At 42.8% G+C, this 21,653-nt stretch overlaps 1 protein-coding gene across 3 annotated transcripts in view; it reads right to left on the minus strand.

Annotated features, from left to right (window-relative positions):
- Positions 1-21,653, minus strand: part of LOC122924616 (synuclein alpha interacting protein) — a 231,610-nt gene that overhangs the window by 18,474 nt on the left and 191,483 nt on the right. For all 3 annotated transcript variants that reach the window (XM_044275887.1, XM_044275889.1, XM_044275888.1), the window contains exons 9-11: positions 21,111-21,280; positions 16,594-16,674; positions 1,226-2,270 (exon numbers count right to left, since the gene is read on the minus strand). In XM_044275887.1, coding sequence (XP_044131822.1) covers positions 1,226-2,270; positions 16,594-16,674; positions 21,111-21,280 — 1,296 coding nt within the window. The remainder of the gene's footprint in view (positions 1-1,225; positions 2,271-16,593; positions 16,675-21,110; positions 21,281-21,653) is intronic.

A 21,653-nucleotide genomic window follows, 5' to 3' on the forward strand; every position in this document is an offset into this window, starting at 1 on the left:
GTATTATTAAACAGACATGCCGAAATGCTGGTTATTTTGCTTGCATATAGAAATATGAATCTGAATCCTTTTATAGACATATGGTAAATAAATATATTTGATTATCTTTAACTGAAATAGGTTGTCCAGTAGGTGTAAGTCCCACCTCTGGGACAAGTTCCTATCTTCAAAATGGGGCCTAGATGCACCCGGTTGAGAATATAAAAGTGACCACGTAAGTGCAGCCATTTTTCCATTCCTGACCAGGCACAACACGGAACTTTTCTGAACAAAGCAGCAGGTTCCAAAGGTGGGAGCTAAAGCTATCGGACATTTATGGCATATCCTGTGCAGAGATATGCAAGTATGATATAGGTGGAATGCAAACACAAAGATTTGGGTTTTTACAGTGGAATTGCTTAAGAGTTGGGGATGTACCATAGTCACTAGGCAAAACCTGGTGACTCATAAAATCAAGAGAACTGTAGACTTCAACTTAAAGGCCCACCTGGACATTTCGACAGGGCATGTTATAAAGGTCTGACAGGTACCACTTCCTATCTCCATTGACTTTAATAGGACATCCAGAAATAACCAAACACACTTAATTAGCTATTTCAGGAAGTCTTATTGAAGTTCATAGAGGGAGATACGCAATCACTCCATTCCAGGTGGCATGTGATAGGGTCCTGTTCTTGAGATAAAAATGTGTCCCAGAGGTGGGACCTGCACCTATCGGAAAGCTATAGCATATCCTGTGTATATGTCATTAATGCCAAATGGGAATAACCCTTTAAAGGGATTGTCCAAGTTATTCAAAAAGCTACCCAATGGCAGGAGTTGGAATAAAATAATAAAATAATGTATAGTTACCCGTTTCATTACCCTTTTTGGTTTCAGTTTTCTTTCCTTAGCTGCAGCAGTGAAGAGTTTGTATAACCCATGTGACCACTGCAGCCTAAGTGGTATACACCACAGGACTGCTGAGGCCGTTGATTTGCTGCCCAGTCACATGGGCTATATGGTACATCACTGCTGCTGCAAAATGAATAAAGCCTGGCTGGCCTTTGGGAAGTTTTCTGATTAACTTAGACAATCCTGTTAATATAAGTGTGGGTGCTTTTTACTCCATTAAATCTGCTCTTAGAAATAATTATTAGATTCAGGAACTAGTGAATATAAAATTACTCCAATAAACATACATTCTTTTATTTAAAGTTACTGAAGAACTTTTCTTCACACTTACGTTTTTGCTTTTCCCTTTTATATTGCTTGTAGGTGACGTCTTTGTATCTCCTGACTTTCTCCCTAATGAGGAAAATGGCAGTAAAGAAGATGACGACGATGTTTTCCCAGGATTTGAAGATTGCAGATTATTATTGTTGTTCTGATTTCCACTAAAAGTTTCCATAATTGATCGAAAAGCACCAAATGTTTTTTTCTGATGTTCCCCAACTTCACCATTAGATTGAGACTTTTGTGTCTTTCCGCCATCTTTGTCTTTACCTTCATTTAGATCTACTTCAGTCTGTTCCACTTGAACAATAGGGTCTTCAAAAGTCACCCTGAGTTTCAGATTTTGGGAAGTCCTACGTTTTGAAGAAGGAGATTTTAAAGCACTTTTAGGGCTTGTTGTCTTCTGTGCTGAAGAAGAACCTGATGAGTCTGTTGAACCTGAAGACAGGGGTATGCTCCCTGTTTGGTACTGAGGTTCATAGTCTGGGTCACTACTTTCAGATGTTGGTGATGGGCTATGGCCATCCACAGATTTAGATTTTAGCCCTAAAGCAAACCGTCGTCCTGCAGTGTTTGACTGTGTATGCTTTTTTATCATAAGCTGAAGAGCTTCAGAATTTTCCACATTTTCTACTATAGGCTGGGGTCTTGGCTTATCAGCTTTTCTAACAGGTGTATGCTTTTGATCCTCTGAGTTATTGGAGTCTGTATCAGACTCACTGAGAGACCTTTGCATAAGTTGTCGTAATCGAGCAAGCTTAAACTCTCTTTTCTCCAGTGGGATCGATTTAGCACTCCTGGATGATATCCCATCCTGGAACTCCAATGACAATTTTTCAGGATTAGAAACATTGTCTGCCAAGTCCTTTCCTAATAATTGCCGTAAAATCTTATCAGATTCTTCATCTAGTGCTCTACACCTGAGTCTGCTCGGAGTGGATGTGTTTAGTGACTGATAGTTTTCATGAATGCCATTTAGTTTGTTTTTCTGTGCAAGATCTTCTAATTCAAGTGTCTTCCGTGGGAGACTGCCTGAGGCAGGGGAGGATGGTGAACTGCAAAAGAAAATCTAATGAATGCAAAGATTCAGTCACTCTGAAAGCAAACCATACTTTTAGGGAATAAGGAAATACAGAATGTACAGTGCCTTGCAAAAGTATTCAACACCCTGACTTTTTTCGTATTTTGTTACATTACCGCCTTAAGTTCAATGTTTTGTTAATCAGCATTTTATGTGATGGATCAGAACACAATAGTCTAAGGGGCTCGATACCGGAAAATAAGTTTTATCCCCATGCATTTTAAATGGAGAGCAATCCGTTCAGGATGCATCAGGATGTCTTTAGTTCAGTCTTATTGACTTTTCAGGATGGAGATAATACCGCAGCATGCTGCGGTTTTATCTCCGGCCAAAAAAACTGAACACTTGCCTGAATGCCGGATTTTTTTCCATAAGAATGTATCAGTGCCGGATCCAATTTGCCCGTTAGTAAGCTCTGGTGCAACCAACTGCCTTCAGAAGTCGCATAATTAGTGAAATGATGTGCACTTGTGGGCAATCTAAGTGTCAGGTGATTTTTCATTACATATACACAACTTTTTCGAAAGGTTCCAGAGGCAGCAAAACCTAAGCAAGAGGCATCACTAACCAAACACTGCCATGAAGACCAAGGAACTCTCCAAACAAGTAAGGGATAATGTTGTTGAGAAGTACAAGTCAGGGTTAGGTTATAAAAAAATATCCAAATCTTTGATGATCCCCAGGGGCACCATCAAATCTATCATAACCAATGGAAAGAACATGGCACAACAGCAAACCTGCCAGGAGACGGCCGCCCACCAAAACTCACGGACCGGGCAAGGAGGTCATTAATCAGAGAGGCAGCAAAGAGACTTAAGGTAACCCTGGAGGAGCTGCAGAGTTCCACAGCAGAGACCGAAGTATCTGTAGATAGGACGACAATAAGCCGTACACTCCATAGAGTTGGGCTTTATGGCAAAGTGGCCAGAAGAAAGCCATTACTTTCAGCAAAAAACAAAAAGGCACGTTGTGAGTTTGCGAAAAGGCATGTGGGAGACTCCCAAAATGTATGGAGGAAGGTGCTCTGGTCTGATGAGACTAAAATGTAACTTTTCGGCCATCAAATAAACGCTACGTCTGGCACAAACCCAATACATCACATCAGAGTGAAACATGGTGGTGGCAGCATCATGCTGTGGGGAAGTTTCTCAGCATCCGGGACTGGGAAACTGGTCAGAGTTTAGGCAAAGATGGATGGTGCTAAATACAGGGATATTCTTGAGAAAAACCTGCACCACTCTGTGCGTGATTTGAGGCTAGGACGGAGGTTCACCTTCCAGCAGGACAATGACCCCAAACACACTGCTAAAGCAACACTTGAGTGGTTTAAGGGAAAACATGTAAATATGTTGGAATGGCCTAGTCAAAGCCCAGATCTCAATCCAATAGAAAATCTGTGGTCAGACTTAAAGATTGCTGTTCACAAGCGCAAACCATCCAACTTGAAGGTGCTGGAACATTTTTGCAAGGAGGAATGGGCAAAAATCCCAGTGGTAAGATGTGGCAAGCTCATAGAGACTTATCCAAAGTGACTTGGAGTTGTGATTGCCGCAAAAGGTGGATCTACAAAGTATTGACTTTAGGGGGGTGAATAGTTATGCACATTGACTTTTTCTGTTATTTTGTCCTATTTGTTGTTTGGTTCACAATAAAAAAAAAAAAAATTCAAAGTTGTGGGCATGTTCTGTAAATTAAATGATGCAAATCCTCAAAAAAATCCATGCTAATTCCAGGTTGTGAGGCACCAAAATATGAAAAAAGTCAAGGGGTGAATACTTTTGCAAGGCACTGTATGTCTATTATTCTAAAATGCTATTTTAAAACGCTCCTTTACAAACAGGACTAAGACATGAAAAACAGGGAAGCTGCAAGGACTTCATTATACCAAATTTCTGACTACCAGCAGCTATAATTAATGGTGCATAGCTAGGGGATAGGAAGTGCAAAGGTAGCATTTGCACCCAGGGCCTGATCTTTAAGGGATCTCAAAGATCTTATATAAGAAAGAGTATTCTAAACGGAGGTACGAGTACAGTGACCTGGTGGTTCCCTGCTAAAAAGGTTAATGGTATTATGTAATGTATTGTAAACCTTAAAGGCTGTATATGGAGTGAGGGGTTAATTTTCCAACCCTAGATTCAGTTGCTAGGTATGGGCTGGCCCCATATTTTCTGCATTGGAGCTGTGTGTTACAATGGCGGTCTGTGCCTGCTGCTGCCTCGTTCCCCTTTTTTTGCAGCATTGCTAGGGTTTGTACCGCCTTTCTTTCTATATTCTAAAATTCTCTACAGCACTGTGTGTACCTGCTTGACAATATATGCTATATATGCTATGTAATGTATCCCACCTCTTTCCTGAGCAACAGGTTCTGTTTGCTCTTTCTAGCCTGCTGGATCCTATGCAGGAGCTATAATCTGTTGTCTGTCTTTGGACCGTGTCCTGTCTGACTCTCTAGACTGCAACCTGACCTGTGTCTATTACCTTGGTCTGTTTGTCTGCCTGTGTTCCTCTTCTGCCTGTTGCCTGGATCCTGACCCTGTTCTGGGACTGTTTCTCGCATTCGCATGTACTCGGACTGCATGACCTCAGTCTGGTTCTGAATAGGTGTACTGCCTGATCCACTGGTGCTTTGCGCCATGGTCTCTGACCCTGTGGCTCAGCTGCCAACTACAATAGGACTATTCCAAAGGGTGGTGGCCTGGTGGCTCCCCTACATCGAAGACCATATCCCTGTACAGGGGTTAAAGGGTGAAAACCAGGGGACCACCAAGACAATTCACTCAGGAATAGCTCAAAATCGAAACAATTTGTTGGTACAGTGGCTCCGCAACCATGGTCTGTAACACTATGTAGTTTTAGGGTGTGTGAGAGATTAGAAGATAAACAACAGACAGGGTTAAACCAGCCTTGTCAACCAAGAACAGCCAGAAAACTAATTGAAATCAGTACCAGCTCCTGAGGGAGAGAATAATTGAAGGGGAAATTCTACCTTCTGTTAAAAGGGGAAATGCATGGATAAGAAGCCAGTAAAGGAAATAGCATGTGCCAGGTTATGGACTTGACTGTATTTGGTAAGGTTAGTAGCTTCAGGTAGCCTTGCATACCCAAAATACAGAATGGGCATCTGTTAATGTGTTTAAGGACTACACCCTGCTGCTGGATATTGTAGTGCTGTGGATACAGAGAAATATAATTTGCACCCATTCTGTGAGATTGGAAAGATCGCTTTTCTGTCAGGAAAGGGACTCAGAGGGCCTTAATACTAACATTTCCACCTACCCTGTATAAACCTCTTTGGGAGAACCATTTGATGCAATTTGAAAAGACTGTACCTACTCTTTCAAGTGCATGTATTTGCGAACTGCTTAAAATGTCCAGTAAAACTGTTGCACCCAGAGCCCTCCACTGCATGCACAGCTCAGGGATAACTGCAGTAGGATCACCACTGTCTTGGAGCACTGGATCATTTCCTGTTTAGCTATAAGTTATATATAGAGGAAATAAGGTTTCTACACCAACATGGAAGGGGATTACTTACTGTAAGAGCAGTGAGACTATGGAACTCTGCCTGAGTATGTTGTGTAAAATAGTTGAAAATAGGCCTGTCTTTTTGGAGATGAACAATATTACAAAGGGAATTATTATAATTGCTAGATTTATTTACAGTCAGAAAGCACCCAATAAGGAATATTGGCTTTTACCTCATGTTTTTTTTTTTGCCTTCATCTGAATCAACTTGTCAGGACAATATGCTGAACTGGATTTGGCCATTTGTAGGGGCAGGCTCCGGACGGGGTGGGTGCCCTGTATTTAGAGAGGTAGGGTTTTTGGCAGGTCCCCCTCCCTCATTACAGGGCCATCTAGGGACAGATCAGGAACAGTGATGGCCATGCGGGCTGCCATCTTAAATCACAAGTCCGGCGAGGCACAGGTAAGTCCTTACCTATGCCTGCGCTGGGAGCCGGTCTTAAACAAATGCGGTCAACGGGAGCAGGCAGTTCCAAGAACAGCCGCCGGGGGCCTTCATCAGGCTGTTCTTGGAACTGCCTGCTCCCGGTGACTGCATTTGTTTCAGACCGGCTCGTGGCGCAGGCACAGGTAAGGACTTACCTGTGCCTCGCCGGACTTGTGATTTAAGATGGCAGCCCGCATGTGTTTGCGGGCGAACACGGCGAACTGGCCATCACTGCTCCGGAATCGTGAAGCTACAAACACCCAGATTCCCTCCTTCTGATTATTTGGAACCTCTCATTATTGCTACTGGATTAGCAGCACTCTTCGATTTTCCGGTAAGACCATTCTGTTTATTAAATAAGCTGGTAGTGGCCTTGACAGAGTCCATTGCATAAGTTATATGGTCAGTCCTCAATCTAGCATTGTTGCGGCTATATACTGTATTTTCAGTTGTTTTGTTTATGTTTTGGATTAAAAGTTAAGTTTTATGTATTTTTCATATTCCCTTTTCTACCTTTGTGGAGGCTTTTTGCTACCATTGGTGGGATATAGACATATATAACATGTGTCCATTAACCTAATTTCTGGTCTAAGTACAGTATATACTATTAGAATTTAAAAATAATTCCAAATGTTGAAGCTTTGGCACCTTATTGTAAAGCTTATTTTCTCAGGTTACATTCCATTAATGGGTTTTCCCTGCACAAATAGCCTGCTCTGTGGTAGGAAATTCATCTTCATCAAATACAGATCTGTTCTGTAGCTCACTGAATATATTACCCTATAGCATGTTAGATGATGAGGTCTTTAGCTGATCACCATCACAACTGAATGGTGTGTTATGATGTTAACTCTTCTCCTGCATGAAAGTGCTAAAAAACAGTCCATGTATTACAGGACCCAAAAGTGAATTTCAAGATGTGAAATCCTAGCCTGTGATAATGTACACATAATACGCAAGTCTTTTAGAATGAGGTAAAAATAAAACTAAGCAAAGATCAACATTTGAACATATAGCACTTGAGTCCTCATCTATGATTCACACATCATAAAATATGTAGACCTCAATTCAAGGGTACAGCGAACTTGTTAAAGTATCTGTTTCTTTAAAACTGATGGCCTATCAGCTGTTCAAGGGGGCTGCACTGTACAGCTTTGTACTTTTAGTATCGGGTGTGACTGCTACTTGAATGGGAAAAAGCTGTGACAAATTTGAATAAAAGTACATAGAAATATCCGGTAAATATTGAAGCATGGGCTTATGCTAGGTAGAGAGTTTTTGTCACATTTTTCCATTGATGCAGCTGTATTATGGCATGTTTTATGCGTGATGAGTTGTATTTTTCAATATCCCCATGTTGGGGTAGATACAACTTTGCAATTATGTTTTTTAGCCCTTTCTGGGCAGGAACGTGGACAACAGCAATTCTGTTATTGTTTTTTTTTTTTTTGTTTTGCTCTGTTCAATGTGTGGCATAAATAACATGTTATTTAAGTTTTGTGGGTTAGTATGATTATGGCATTACCAATTGCATATTTATTTCTTTACATTTTACTACTTTTGTGCCACACAAACACTTCCTGTACAAAATGGAGTTGTGTGAGGGATTGTTTTTTTGTAGGACAAGCTGCAATTTATATTGGTACCATTTTGGGGTACATAATTATATTTTAAATGGTTTTTATTCCATTTTTTGGAAGGTAATATAAGCAGCAATAGGAAATATGGCATTGTTTTTTTTATGGCAGATTAAATAATGGACAATTTAATCTGGGTCGTTATGGATGTAATTATGTGTACATTATTTATTTATTTATAATATTGAATATAGGTTTGTGTCTTTTTTTAAAAAACATATTATATATATTTTTTACATTATTTATAGTCCCTCTAGGGTAATTTACAACTGGGGGTCTCCAACACTAGTACAATACACTGCAATAGATATGTATTACAATGTTCAGAAATACAGACAGGACTCCTATTAGGCCCTGTCTCTGGTTTAGTAGGAGTACTAAGATGGTAGTTAGTGTTGTGCGAAATGAAGCATTCGACGCTGAATTTGGTCAGAAGTTTAGGAAAACTTTGATTCCCAACTAATACGAATTTCCTCTCACTTCATGGTGTGTGGTTTTCTCTCTGGTAGAAAGGGTAAGCGGACGCAGTACAGAGGCAAAAGACAAGTTCTTAAAACAAAACTTCTGTATTTATTCACACTTGAGGAGGCAAATGCACAAAACAATGTGTTACTTTGCAGTCTTGGTCTTTACTTCACACACAATGGAAAGTACATCTTGGTGTTACTTCACACAAATTGGAAAGTTTATATAAGACAAGTCACCTTGATGTCAGTTCGGCCTCCAGCAGTCCACGGCAGGCTTTAGCGGGCATGTTTCCTCGGCACATGGGTCTCAGCCCTCCAACCTGGCACCAAGCCTCAGATCCCAACACAGAGATTCTGCTGCTGAGCCCAGCTGCCTATTTAAGGACAGCCAGGTGCTGCCAAAAACCCGGACTGGCAATTAAAATTCAGTCCGGTATTTGACCCCACCTGGCTGCAAATCATCCCAGCAGCACATGATGGGAGGAAAATACCTGTTTTCCCAGACTATTCCCCTCACCGTGTCATATACCCCCCCTTTGTTCAACCCTGAGGACAGGGCATCCGCGTTTCCCAGCAACCAGCCTGCCCTGTGTTCCACTGTAAATTTAAAGTTTTGTAGGGAAAGGAACCATCTGGTGACCCGGGCATTTCATTTCTGTCTTTGGCCTGGCTCATCCACTTGAGAGGGAAGTGGTCGGTCACCAGGTGGAATTTTCTCCCCAACAAATAATAATGGAGAGACTCGAATGCCCACTTGGTAGCCAGGCACTTTCTGTCCACTATACTGTACCTAGTCTCAGCTGGGGTGAGCTTAGGCTGAGGAAGACAACGGGGTACTCATTCCCGTTGACTTCCTGAGACAGTACAGCACCGAGGCCTACTTTGGAGGCATTGGTCTGTACTATAAATTCCTTTTTGAAGTCGGGCATCACCAAAACCACGGATCCACACAGGGCCGACTTCAAAGTGGAGAAAGCATTTTCCGCCTGATCCTCCTAGCGAACCATCACTGACTTGCATCCCTTCAAGAGCCCTGTCAATGGCGCGGCCACCTAAGCAAAGTGGGGGACAAATCTCATGTAATAGCCCAAAAGTCCCAGGAACGACTTTACTTGCCTAGTGGTGACAGGTCGTGGCCAATTCCTTATCGCCTCTATTTTGTTCACTTGGGGTTTGATAACTCCACGCCCAATGACATACCCCAGGTATTTCGTTTCCTCTAACCCTATCGCACATTTTTGTGGGTTAGCGGTTAGTCCAGCCTTCCGAAGGGAGTCCACTACAGTCTGCAATTTGGGTAGGTGACTTTCCCAGTCGGTACTGTGGATGACAATATCCTCCAGGTAAGCCGAAGCGTACCAATGATGTGGACGAAGCACAATGTACATAAGTCGTTGAAAAGTGGCAGGGGTGCCATGCAGAACAAAGGGTAACACCTTATATTGGTACAGCCCCTCTGGTGTGATGAAGGCAGTTTTCTCTTTGGCAGCATCCGTCAAGGGTATATGTCAGTACCCTTTGGTGAAGTTCAAAACAGAAAAATACCGGGCTTGTCCTAACCTCTCAATAAGCTCATCCACCCGGGGCACGGGATACGCATCAAATTTGGAAATCTCATTTAGTTTACGAAAATCATTACAGAACCGTAACGTCCCATCCATTTTGGGCAGTAAAACTATAGGGCTGGCCCACTCACTTTTAGACTCCTCAATAACGTCTAGTTGCAGCATTAGCTGTACTTCCTCCGAGATGGCTTGTCGCTGAGCCTCAGGTACCCGGTATGGTTTCAACCAGACTTTTTCCTGAGGCTCAGTGACAATGTCATGCTGAATTGTGGAAGTGCGTCCGGGGAGGTCTGAGAACACATCCGTGTTCCTGCTGACAAACTCCCTGGCCTCCTGAGTCAGTTTAGAGGAGAGGCTGTCAGCAATCTTCCCTGTGGCAACCGCTTCCCTTGCATCAGACCGAGGGGCCGGAACCTCTTCCCCTAAAAAACTTGGCCGCGGGCTGTCGTCAGTACTGGTCTCCCTAAATTTACATGGTACACCTTCTTCGGCTTTCGCCGCCCTGGATGGTGTGCTTTGTAGTTTACCTCTCCAACTTTTTCGATTACTTCGTTGGGTCCCTGCCACCTAGCCAGGAACTTACTGTCCACGGTCTGTCGCAGAACCAAAATCCAAACTCCCGGGTTAAAGATCCGGACCCGAGCCTGCCGATTATAGAGGCAACACTGTTTCCAAACGTTCCTGAATCTGGGTGACATATTCAATAATACTTTTAGAAGGGGTGGGTTGTTGCTCCCACGCCTCTTTGGCTATGTCTAACAGACCATGAGGGTATCTGCCATATAGCAGTTCGAAGGAAAGCACCACGTAGAAAGCTGGGGCACCACTCGCAATGCGAACATAAGATAGGGCAGAAGGAGGTCCCAGTCCTTCCCATCCTTAGACACCATTCTTTTTAACATTTTTTTAATGTTTGGCCGTCAGGCCGTCAGTTTGCGGATGATAAACGGACGTCCGTAGTGGTTTGATGTGCAGCAACACAGAGTTCCCTCATGACCTTGGACATAAAAGGGGTCTCCTGGTCAGTCAGAACCTCTTTAGGTAGCCCCACTCGGTAAAACATCTCCATTAACTCTTTAGCTATGAGTTTGGCCAATGTATGTCGCAGTGGCACTGCCTCCGGATACCGAGTGGCGTAATCTAGGACGACCAAGATGTGTTGGTATCCTCTAGCAGACTTCGGTACTGGGTCTATGAGGTCCATAGCGATTCGCTCAAACGGTACCTCGATGATCGGGAGAGGTACTACGGGGACTGTGTAAAAGGTGCTGGGGGCTAATTGTTTGGTAGGTCGGGAAAGACTTGCAAAATTCGTCCACCTCTCTACATACACTGGGCCACTAAAACCGTTGTAATATCCAGTCTGGTGTTTTCTGCATACCTAGATAACCCCCGAGAACATGTTGGTGGGCTAACCCTAACATGAGTTTGCACCACCAACTGTTTAATATGTTCAGCCCGCAGCTGGTTTACCTGATACAGCATATTCTGATGAACCACAAAATGGGGAAACATTGACTCGGCTCCAGGTTGTTGTGGTTCACTATCAATTATTACCACATTCTCCCAGGCTCGGGATAGGGTTGGGTCCCGGTGTTGTGCTGTACCAAAATTATCCCCGGAGACGTTAAGGTCTGCCAACTCAGGGCCCGGTGGCAAGTCCTCCACGTCTACCACCATTACACTCAGCGGGGTTGTCTCCCCCTCTTCCACTGAAGTGGCGGTCACCCCTAGTGCTGGCCCTTCGGCCTCAGGTTCCACAATTAGTGTCCATGGGCTTAACCCGATGAGGACAGTGAGCCCTTACATGGCCAGGATCTTGACACTGCCAGCAGACTAACAGAGCCAGGCCCATAGTGGGTACATCCCGGTGGGTTTCATCGGCTCAAATCTCCAGGCCTGGGGTAGAGATTTCAGGGGTTTGACTGCCCCCTCCCAAAATAACCACCCTGTAGATTCTTAGTAACCTCATAGCATTCTACCAGGTCCACCATCTCCAGGAGACACCTGGCCTATTCAGTGCTGGAGAGGGGTTGGCAAAGCCCTCCAGAACATATCAGCTAATAGTCGATCCAGCACCGTGGGACTCACCACATCAGGCTGTAGCCACTTTTGCAAGAGGTAAAATAAGTCATAATACTGGGGTCTAGCGGGCTCAGCCGGGTTAAACCCCCACTGATATACCCGCTGGGCCTGGACCAACACATTCCCCCCCAGTCTTGCCAGAATCTCACCCTTTACTTTCTGGTAGCCATCCGCTTGATCGTTTGGCAAGTTGAAATACACGCGCTGAGAATCGGATGCCAGGAATGGAGCGACGACCTCAGCCCACTGGTCTCCGGGTAGTTTCTCCCTTGTGGCCACCTTCTCGTACATCACCAGGTAGGTTTCGACGTCATCTAAAGGTGTCATCATGGGGATCGCCGCACGGACCGCTTTCCGGACATCATGGATGCTTTGGGATGTTCCTGCCGTCTGTATAGCCATCACGTGTTGTAACAGCAGCTGGTTTGTTTCTTGCTGCTGCCTGTTAGCCTCCCGTTGTTGCAGGTTGGCTTCTCGCTGCTGCTGATTAGCCTCCACACGAGCCTTCATTTCAGCCTCCATTTTGTCGAGGGTCATGGGTTGAAATTTAGCGGTTTAATGCAAGACATACAACCGTGCTCGGAGCAAAAATGAAAAACAACAATACTTCGTCGATCACGCCTGCCTTACTGCACTTGCCTGCATCTTCCACAAATTGTGGGGTTTCGCTCTGGTAGATAGGGTAAGCGGACACAGTACAGAGGCAAAAGACAAGTTCTTAATGCAAAAGTTCAGTGTTTATTCACACTTGAGGCAAATGCACAAAACAATGCCTTACTTTGCAGTCTTGGTGTTTACTTCACACACAATGGAAAGTACATCTTGGTGTTACTTCACACAAATTGGAAAGTTCATATAAGACAAGTCACCTTGATCTCAGTTCTGCCTCCAGCAGTCCACGGCAAGCTTTAGGGGGCATGTTTCCTCGGCCCATGGGTCTCAGCCCTCCAACCTGGCACCAAGCCTCGGATTCCAACACAAATATTCTGCTGCTGAGCCCAGCTGCCTATTTAAGGACAGCCAGCTGCTGCAAAAAACCTGGACCGGCAATTAAAATCCAGTCCGGAATTAGACCCCACCTGGCTGCGAATCAGCCCAGCAGCACAAGCTGGGAGGAAAATACCTGTTTGCCCAGACCATTCCCCTCACTGTGTCACAATGGTAACAAATCAGGCTTTCCTGAAATGACGGCTGCAAATGTTACCAAGCGAAACTAAGAGTAGAGGAGACAAGCTCGGGAACGCAAGATCACCCATAATGCCATGCAGCCATCCAATCTGCAGGTAGCCATACTATGTGATGTCACAGTCCTATAAAACCCTCATCCCCCGCGGTCTCCGCCATTTCACTGTGAGCTAAGCATAGGGCGAATGCCTTAGCGACAGTGTTGCTGAAAACGATTATTAGAATAATATTGGATCAGGAGAGTGCAGGGAGATAGTAGGGAGACTTATTCTGCAGCAGTTTTAAGTATTCCTACATTTACTTATTCCTGCATCAGCTGTAAACTAAGATATGCAATTAAATACCAATAAGATAAAAGCCTTTATTATTCCTGTGCCAGCATGCTAACCAATACTATCCAGTCTGCACCCCTTAGTGGGGGCCAAGTCTTAATGATGACCACAGTGCCTTGCAAAAGTATTCACCCCCCCCCCCTTGATTTTTTTTTTCATATTTTGTTACATTACAGCCTTAAATTCAATGTTTTGTTAATCTGAATTTTAAGTGATGGATCAGAACACAATAGTCTAAGTTGGTATAGTAAAATGAGAAAAATATATAAGTAAAACTATTGTTTAGAAATAGAAAACAGAAAATTGCCATGTGCGTATGTATTCACCCCCTTTGTTAGGAAGCCCATAAAAAGCTCTGGTGCAACCAATTACCTTCAGAAGTCACATAATTAGTGAAATGATGTGCACTTGTGGGCAATCTAAGTGTCAGGTGATTTGTCATTACATATACACAACTTTTTTGAAAGGCCACAGAGGCAGCAACACCTAAGCAAGAGGAATCACTAACCAAACACTACCATGAAGACCAAGGAACTATCCAAACAAGTAAAGGGACAATGTTGTTGAGAAGCACAATTTAGGGTTAGGTTATAAAAAAATCCAAATCTTTGATGATCCTCAAGAGCACCATCAAATCTATCATAACCAAATGGAAAGATGGCACAACGGCAAACCTGCCAAGTGACGGCCGCCCACCAAAACTTACGGACCGGGCAAGGAGGGCATTAATCAGAGAGGCAGCTCAGAGACCTAAGATAACCCTGGAGGAGCTGCAGAGTTCCACAGCAGATAATAAGCCGTACACTCCATAGAGTTGGGCTTTATGGCAGAGTGGCCAGAAGAAAGCCATTACTTTCAGCTAAAAACAAAAAGGCACATTGTGAGTTTGCGAAATAGGCATGTGGGAGACTCCCAAAATGTATGGAGGAAGGTGCTCTGGTCTAATGAGACTAAAATTTAACTTTTCGGCCATCAAAGAAAACACTATGTCTTGCACAACCCCAACAAATCACATCACATCACCCAAAGAACACCATCTCTACAGTGAAACATGGTGGTGGCAGCATCATGCTGTGGGGATGTTTTTCAGCAGCCGGGACTGGGAAACTGGTCAGAATTTAGGCAAAGGTGGATGGTGCTAAATACAGGGATATTCTTGAGAAAAACCTGTACCACTCTGTGCGTGATTTGAGGCTAGGACGGAGGTTCACCTTCCAGCAGGACAATGACCCCAAACACACTGCTAAAGCAACACTTGAGTGGTTTAAGGGAAAACATGTAAATATGTTGGAATGGCCTAGTCAAAGCCCAGATCTCAATCCAATAGAAAATCTGTGGTCAGACTTAAAGATTGCTGTTCACAAGCGCAAACCATCCAACTTGAAGGAGCTGGAACAGTTTTTCGAGGAGGAATGGGCAAAAATCTCAGTGGTAAGATGTGGCAAGCTCATAGAGACTTCTCCAAAGTGACTTGGAGCTGTGACTGCCGCAAAAGATGGCTCTACAAAGTATTGACTTTAGGGGGGTGAATAGTTATACATATTGACTTTTTCTGTTATTTTGTCCTATTTGTTGTTTGCTTAACAATAAAAAAAAAAAGCATCTTCAAAGATGTGGGCATATTCTGTAAATTAAATGATGCAAATCCTCAAACAATCTATGTTAATTCCGGGTTGTGAGGCACCAAAATACAAAAAAAAGTCAAGGGGGTTAATACTTTTGCAAGGCACTGTACTTCTTCAAAATCATCCTTCAAACTTGCAGGATGACAGGCCGAAGTGGATGGACAGATGTCTTTTTTCGGCCTTATGTACTATGTTACTATGCTACTAAAGTCTTCATGTCCTAGAAAAGTCAGCAAGATGCAGAGAGAGGAGGAGCTGGATGTTCCTGAGGACATATTCTCATCGATATTAGATGATGTGGAAAAGGAGAAAAAGAAAATGTCAGAAGACGAGCTCCCACCTGTAGGGCAGGAGAGCGCTGGGGTTGGAGAAGTGGGTACAGCCCCTGTTTAAAGATGCATTATGGGTGGCATGCATCCATTAACAATAAAGACCAATTATACAGTGCAGTCTTCATTATTAAATGAAAGGCAGCTGCAGGCTAATTAGCCGCATAGTTCTTCACCGCAGCATTGCAGCAACTTGCCCGTTCTGTGTGGCTGTACTGTAAGGCAGAGTGGCCTGGATATACCTGATTTACAGCAATTTGTGACAAATTAATTCCTAGCGAATCAAATTTCTTGGCAAACTTCGGCATAGCTGCCGTATCAAATTTTTCTAAACTTTGCTCATCTCTCAGCTTAGTGTCAGGTCCCCTGGGTGCCATAGCAACTACTGGCACCCTGCATCAATATATTAGTAGCTGTCTATACTAGCATCAAGGGATTTGTTAATAATGGACATGACCAAGTTTATGGTTTCGTTTTCCAGTGGATCCACTGATATCAATGTGGTATGTCAAAGTTTTTTTAGTCTTTTTTTACAGCAAGAATACAATAAACCTTAAGGCCTCTTGCACAAGAACGTATTTTATTTCCGTTTCCGTTCCGTTTTTGCGCTTCCGCAAAAAAAAGTATTGTACTCTGTGTTCATTCCATTTCCGTATTTCCGTATATCCGTTCCGCTAAAAGATAGTCCTATTATTGTCTGCATAACGGACAAGGATAGTACTGTTCTATCAGGGGCCAGCTGTTCCGTTCCGCAAAATACAGAATGCACACGGATGTCATCCGTATTTTTTGCAGATCTGTTTTTTGCAGACCGCAAAATACATACGGTCGTGTGCAAGAGGCCTAACAGAAACCATAAAGGATCCCCAAATAATATTGTTAAGAAACCTTAAATTATTATGGGAGCTGGAATTACAGTGATATATTGTCAACATTGTTAGTAAGGTTGAAAAAGCAATAATTCATAATTGGTCTACATTTATCCTGCCATAAAGAAGCTATACAAATTAAGACCCACAATCACTAATACACCTTTGTTATTTATTTTTGTTCTGTGCGTCATTTAGCTTCTATTTGTGAGGCCTTTAGTATAGGAGGACGAGTGGCATTCTGGTACCTAGGGGAAGTTGGCAGGGACTTCTGGGCTTCCAGTAGCTGTTGGAGATGCGTCTGTAGAGTGATCCGCTCTGCTGTCTGCCTGTAAAGAAAAGAGGGTGTTATTTTAATTTTTTCTATAAAACCCTTTTGACTTCACTTTGCTGTCACAGTACCAATAATATAGGAGTGATCAGAGAAGCTGGAATTGTAAGCACACTTATGTCTCAAGAATCCTGTAAGTTCTTTGTAGAGACAGTATATGAGAACTGCAGTGGTATAGTAATAAATGCACAATACTGCAATCATAGTAGTGTTGTGGAAATTTTATTAGGATGTGTATTTAATATATTGTGTATTGTCATCATGTCTCTCAGTGTCAGGGTAAACCATTGGAGTGGATATCTTCCCGTGTATGTCCTGTAAAGGAACGTGTGTTTGTTGTCTCTAGTGCGCCTGATCAGCCGCTGGAGATAATGACGCTGTACTGTAAATAAACCTGCATGTGGATCATAGTAACTTTATCTGGCATTGATCACTGAGCAAGGCTGGATAAAGTTCGCTCCAGTGGTAATGTTAGATTATTGCATACATGTGTTTGTTGGCTATGTTATTCTAAATGATAGTGTCTTGTCTTCCTATGTCATCACTTCCTGTATGTCATCACTTCCTGCATCCTTGTCTTGGGCCAACCCCTTTTACACCTTTTTGTGAGTAAATAAAAGTGAACACACTGAGCAAGGCGGGAGGAGTGCTCAGCAAAATTCAATCAAGATGGTAGCACCTGGGTCTTTCTCTAACTGCGGCTGATGGAAGATGGATTTACCTTTTTCCTTACACAAACTTTGATGCGAGCTGATTACAACTTCTAATATTTCTACAACAGTAGGCAGAGCAGTTTAGTAACCAATCTGCCTACTCCATATACGAAGGGCTATAATTATTGGATTGTAATACTACAAATCTTCACAGGTAGACTATACGGTACTGCATTACAAAAAGTTAAGGTTTGTTCGCACACAACAAATCTGTAGCAGGAATTTCAGATTAATGAGACAAGCTCCAAAGAATTTCTGGAATATCTGCCATGTGTGTACTTATTTATATAAGCATCCCTTGGCAATTGGTAAAGAGCAACCTTATGGGACAACAATAGAGGCTGAATAAAAGCTGGCATTCATGTGGCAGAAGTCATTGGGCTGGGCTACATGGTGATCTTGGCTGTGAAATCTGTTGTGTGACCAAAAATCACTGTGTAGACGTTCGACCATTGAACTGAACGAAGTCTTGGCATGACTCTTCCGGATTTTGTATGATTCTGAGTTCACAATCACAGGTTGAGAGTTTGATTGTGACCCGATTCAGCTCAATTACTGCACTGCTACACAGCAATCTTTGGTAGAGCGATAGGTTTCGTTGCCAAGATTGTCGTAAAGCCTCACCCTTCTAAATACCACATTTTTTCTTTACCTCGTGGGTGATCAAATCTGCAATCAAGTCAGTAGACAAGTATAGGGTTGAGAGGGTGTTTTAGATTTTTATTACTACTGCTATTACCACTTACTACACAAGGCTTAAAAGTATGCTTGAGTAAGATGAACCAAATTTATTAAAAAGTTCAGGCCTCTAAATAAATTTGCTGCATGTTTTGGCACTCCATGAGGTAGAAAAGCAAATCTATGCCAAGTATGAGCTGTCGTAGATTTGTGCCAAAATTTATGGGAGACCATGCTCTTCTACTAAGCCCCTCTAAGTGGCATGAGCAGTGAAAACCCCAAATGCTTGTGCAAAAACGTACCACTTTTTTATGCCAGAAAACTGGCACAAATGCCGTTATAAAGTCACTTTCCCCTAAGTTTTACTAGTACAATGTTAAACCATGTTAGCCTGTATGATACAGTGTTTATAGAAAGATGCACAGGTTCAGGACAACTAAGATTTCTTCCTCACCTTCACTTTAGATTTTTACAATCTGCCCCTACAGAACAATACATATATATATATTTTTTTTTTCATCACCTGTAAGGTAACATATATATATATATATATATATATATATGACCATGTGAATAATGGACATGATGTCACAAGCCGAGGAAGAGACTGCAACACTATAGGTCCTGACTATAGGTCTTAACTAAGTCCTGGAAAACTCTTTAAAAAACGACCCAAAATAGAAAAATTCTTCTTCTTGTTTTTGCAACATCCATATGATAAAATATTGTACAATGGTTAAAGGGAGACTGTCACCTGGACTACATGAGAAATGCTGCAGGTAGGGAATCCTACTTATTTTTATAGTTCTTTTCTGTTCCCCAGCAATGTGCCCTCAAGATGCTAGATTATATTGCTGGAACTGCTAAGTTCGCGCTCAGGAGGTCATCTCCATTATATGCTCATCAGCTCAGCAGTCCCAGCTATGTATGGCAATCCAGCAGAGTTTTGAGGGTGAATAGGGAGAAGTATGAGAATAGAAAGTAGTGATCCAGGCTATCTGCAGTACTACTTATGTAGTACTGCAGTTAATAGATCTTAAAGGAGTTATCTAGGATTTTGATATTGATGCCCTTTCCTCAGCATAGGTCATCAATATTAATTTGGCAGGGGTCTGACTTCCAGTACTCCAACCGATTAGCTGTTTAAAGTGGTTGCTGCTGTTATTAGACCTCCAGTGAGTACTGCGGCCTTCTTGCAGCTTACCAAGCACAGCACCATCCATTGAGTAGCAGCTATGCTTGGTATTGCAGCTCAGGCCAATTCACTTGAATGGGACCGAGCTGCACCTAGATCACATGGACGATGTATGGTGATGTCAATGGCCAAGGAATAGGCCTAAACGCTCACGGTGAACGGCAGCCTCTTCAAAACAGCTGATCAGCAGGGGTGCCAGGAGTTGAACTTCTGCCAATCTGATATTGATGACCTAGTCTGAGCATAGGCCATCACTATCAAAATCCTGGAAAGCATATTCCCTTTATGGCAAACCAGATATAAGCAAACATATGATATGCTGTATTCTCCAGATTTACAGCCCTATTTCCAATCTGTGAATTGCCATTTTAGTAATTACATCAACCAAGACTTTGTAGCTTCAGTTTATCCATGTGAACTATATTCTACAGTCATTCAATGGAAAGCTGCAAAGGGTCTAAAGAAAGCCATTAACTTCAAGCTGTTTTATGTGTTCCAGATTACAACTGGCTGTAAATTACTACACTGCCGCTCCGTACTGATATAGAAATGAACATGCAGGCACTTATTATCAAGAAAGCACACTGATTTATGTATCCTCAACATAATGAAGTACACCTAACTGAAAACAAATGAACGTTCATGGGCCAAGAGAGGAGATGAAAATGTCTGCTTGCTTTTTCTGCACATTTCATTCAGTGCCCCAGATCTAATGTTAACTGGGGACAGGAAACTGCAACATATTGGGGGCCACTAGGTTATAGGCCTAAATTAATGTGCCTACTTAAAGGGGTTCACTCGGCTTTTAATATTGATGACCCATCCTCAGGACAGGTCATCAATATCAGATCGGCGGGGGTCTGATACCCGGCACCCCCGCCAATCAACTGTATGAGGAGACGGCACGCGCAATCTATGGCAAAGAAGCAGCAAAGCAGGAAGTGTCTACAAAGCAGGAAACTACTTTTCACGCTAAAGCTCATTTTCTTCTTGGATTTTATTTTCTCTTATCCCCATGCTTGAATCCTACTTTCTGGTTTGTCATGTGTTATCTGTCCCGTCATGCCTTAGGTCAGTGAGATGTGTCAAGATATCAGCAGATCATGTGACGCTTCCTATGTCCTACATTACAAGGCTCCAATGCAGGACGTAGCCTACAGCAGGTGAATATCAAAACAGATTTGCCACATGGTGCAATGTTTGGCTGATAACTTTAGAATAAGGGCTGCATTACACTGTCAGATTGTCTGCCAGATCATCACTAATGAGGGTTTGTAGTACCACTCGTTAGCGATGATCTGGCAGTGTAATACTGCCGCCAATTACCCGATGTACGAGCAAATGCTCATTCATTGGGCAATCTAGATTTTTTAGCATGCTTAAAAAACATAATTTGCTAGTGGCAGATTGTGCTGTCCAATCACGATCTGCTGCCGGCAAACAACTAGTCAGTATGGGGATGAGCGATGGCATAACAATCGCTCCTCCCCATACTATGGTGGAGATTGCAGCATGTAATAGCAGCGGTCTCCTCCGTTAGCTAGCAGGCGACTGCCGAGAAGGAACGCATCCCTCCCTACACTCGTCTGCCTGATCTTTTAATGTAATACAGCCCCTAAGGCAGTTTTGATGATCGGTGGTATTTAGGTAAAGTGATACCTGTTGGGCGGCATATATTTATATTAGTAGCACATATTGAAATCAATATGTGCCAATGAAATGTACTGTTCTCACTGGATGATCTGTGGTCCGCCAAGGCTAAAAGTTCTCACGTGTATTTTTGTCTTCTAAAAAGACAATATAAAAAAATACAGCATGGAAGCATCTTACAGTTGTAACCTTTCTTACTCTTTAAGTTGCTTGGTGAGCTTGACAACTTGTGATGCCAATGACATGCAAGTCTCCACCACAACCAGGTATCGGGCACACATGCTATGGCCTTGATGCTCAGCACTTTGAGATGGTTTCTCTCCAGCATGATTCTGAATGGTGACATTTGCGCCATATTCAACTAATGTCTGCAAAATAACATTATGAACACGTTAGGATTGCATTTCAATATATGTATCTTGTAAAATGATGCACTGTCACTAATGCACTTCAACTCAACAGTTAAGCAATGAGACATTTAAAGGAGTTATGCCATGACTGATGTAAAAAATTAAAATCAGACATCATATGATAATGAGAATCTCTGTAACAAAGCCAGGACCAGCCCTGTACTTGGCATGGGTCCAGGGCTATCCCATTTATTTCAAGTTAACAGCTCAAGTGTCATGTCCTTTCTGTTGCAGTTCTCTCCCTGTAACTGTCACAGATTATATCGGTAGACACAGTTGTGGCAATTAAAGGATGGAACTGAGCACATGCGCCCACTTCAATGTGTTAGGC

The sequence above is a fragment of the Bufo gargarizans genome, chromosome 1 (assembly GCF_014858855.1).
Source record: "Bufo gargarizans isolate SCDJY-AF-19 chromosome 1, ASM1485885v1, whole genome shotgun sequence".
Classification (NCBI taxonomy): domain Eukaryota; kingdom Metazoa; phylum Chordata; class Amphibia; order Anura; family Bufonidae; genus Bufo; species Bufo gargarizans.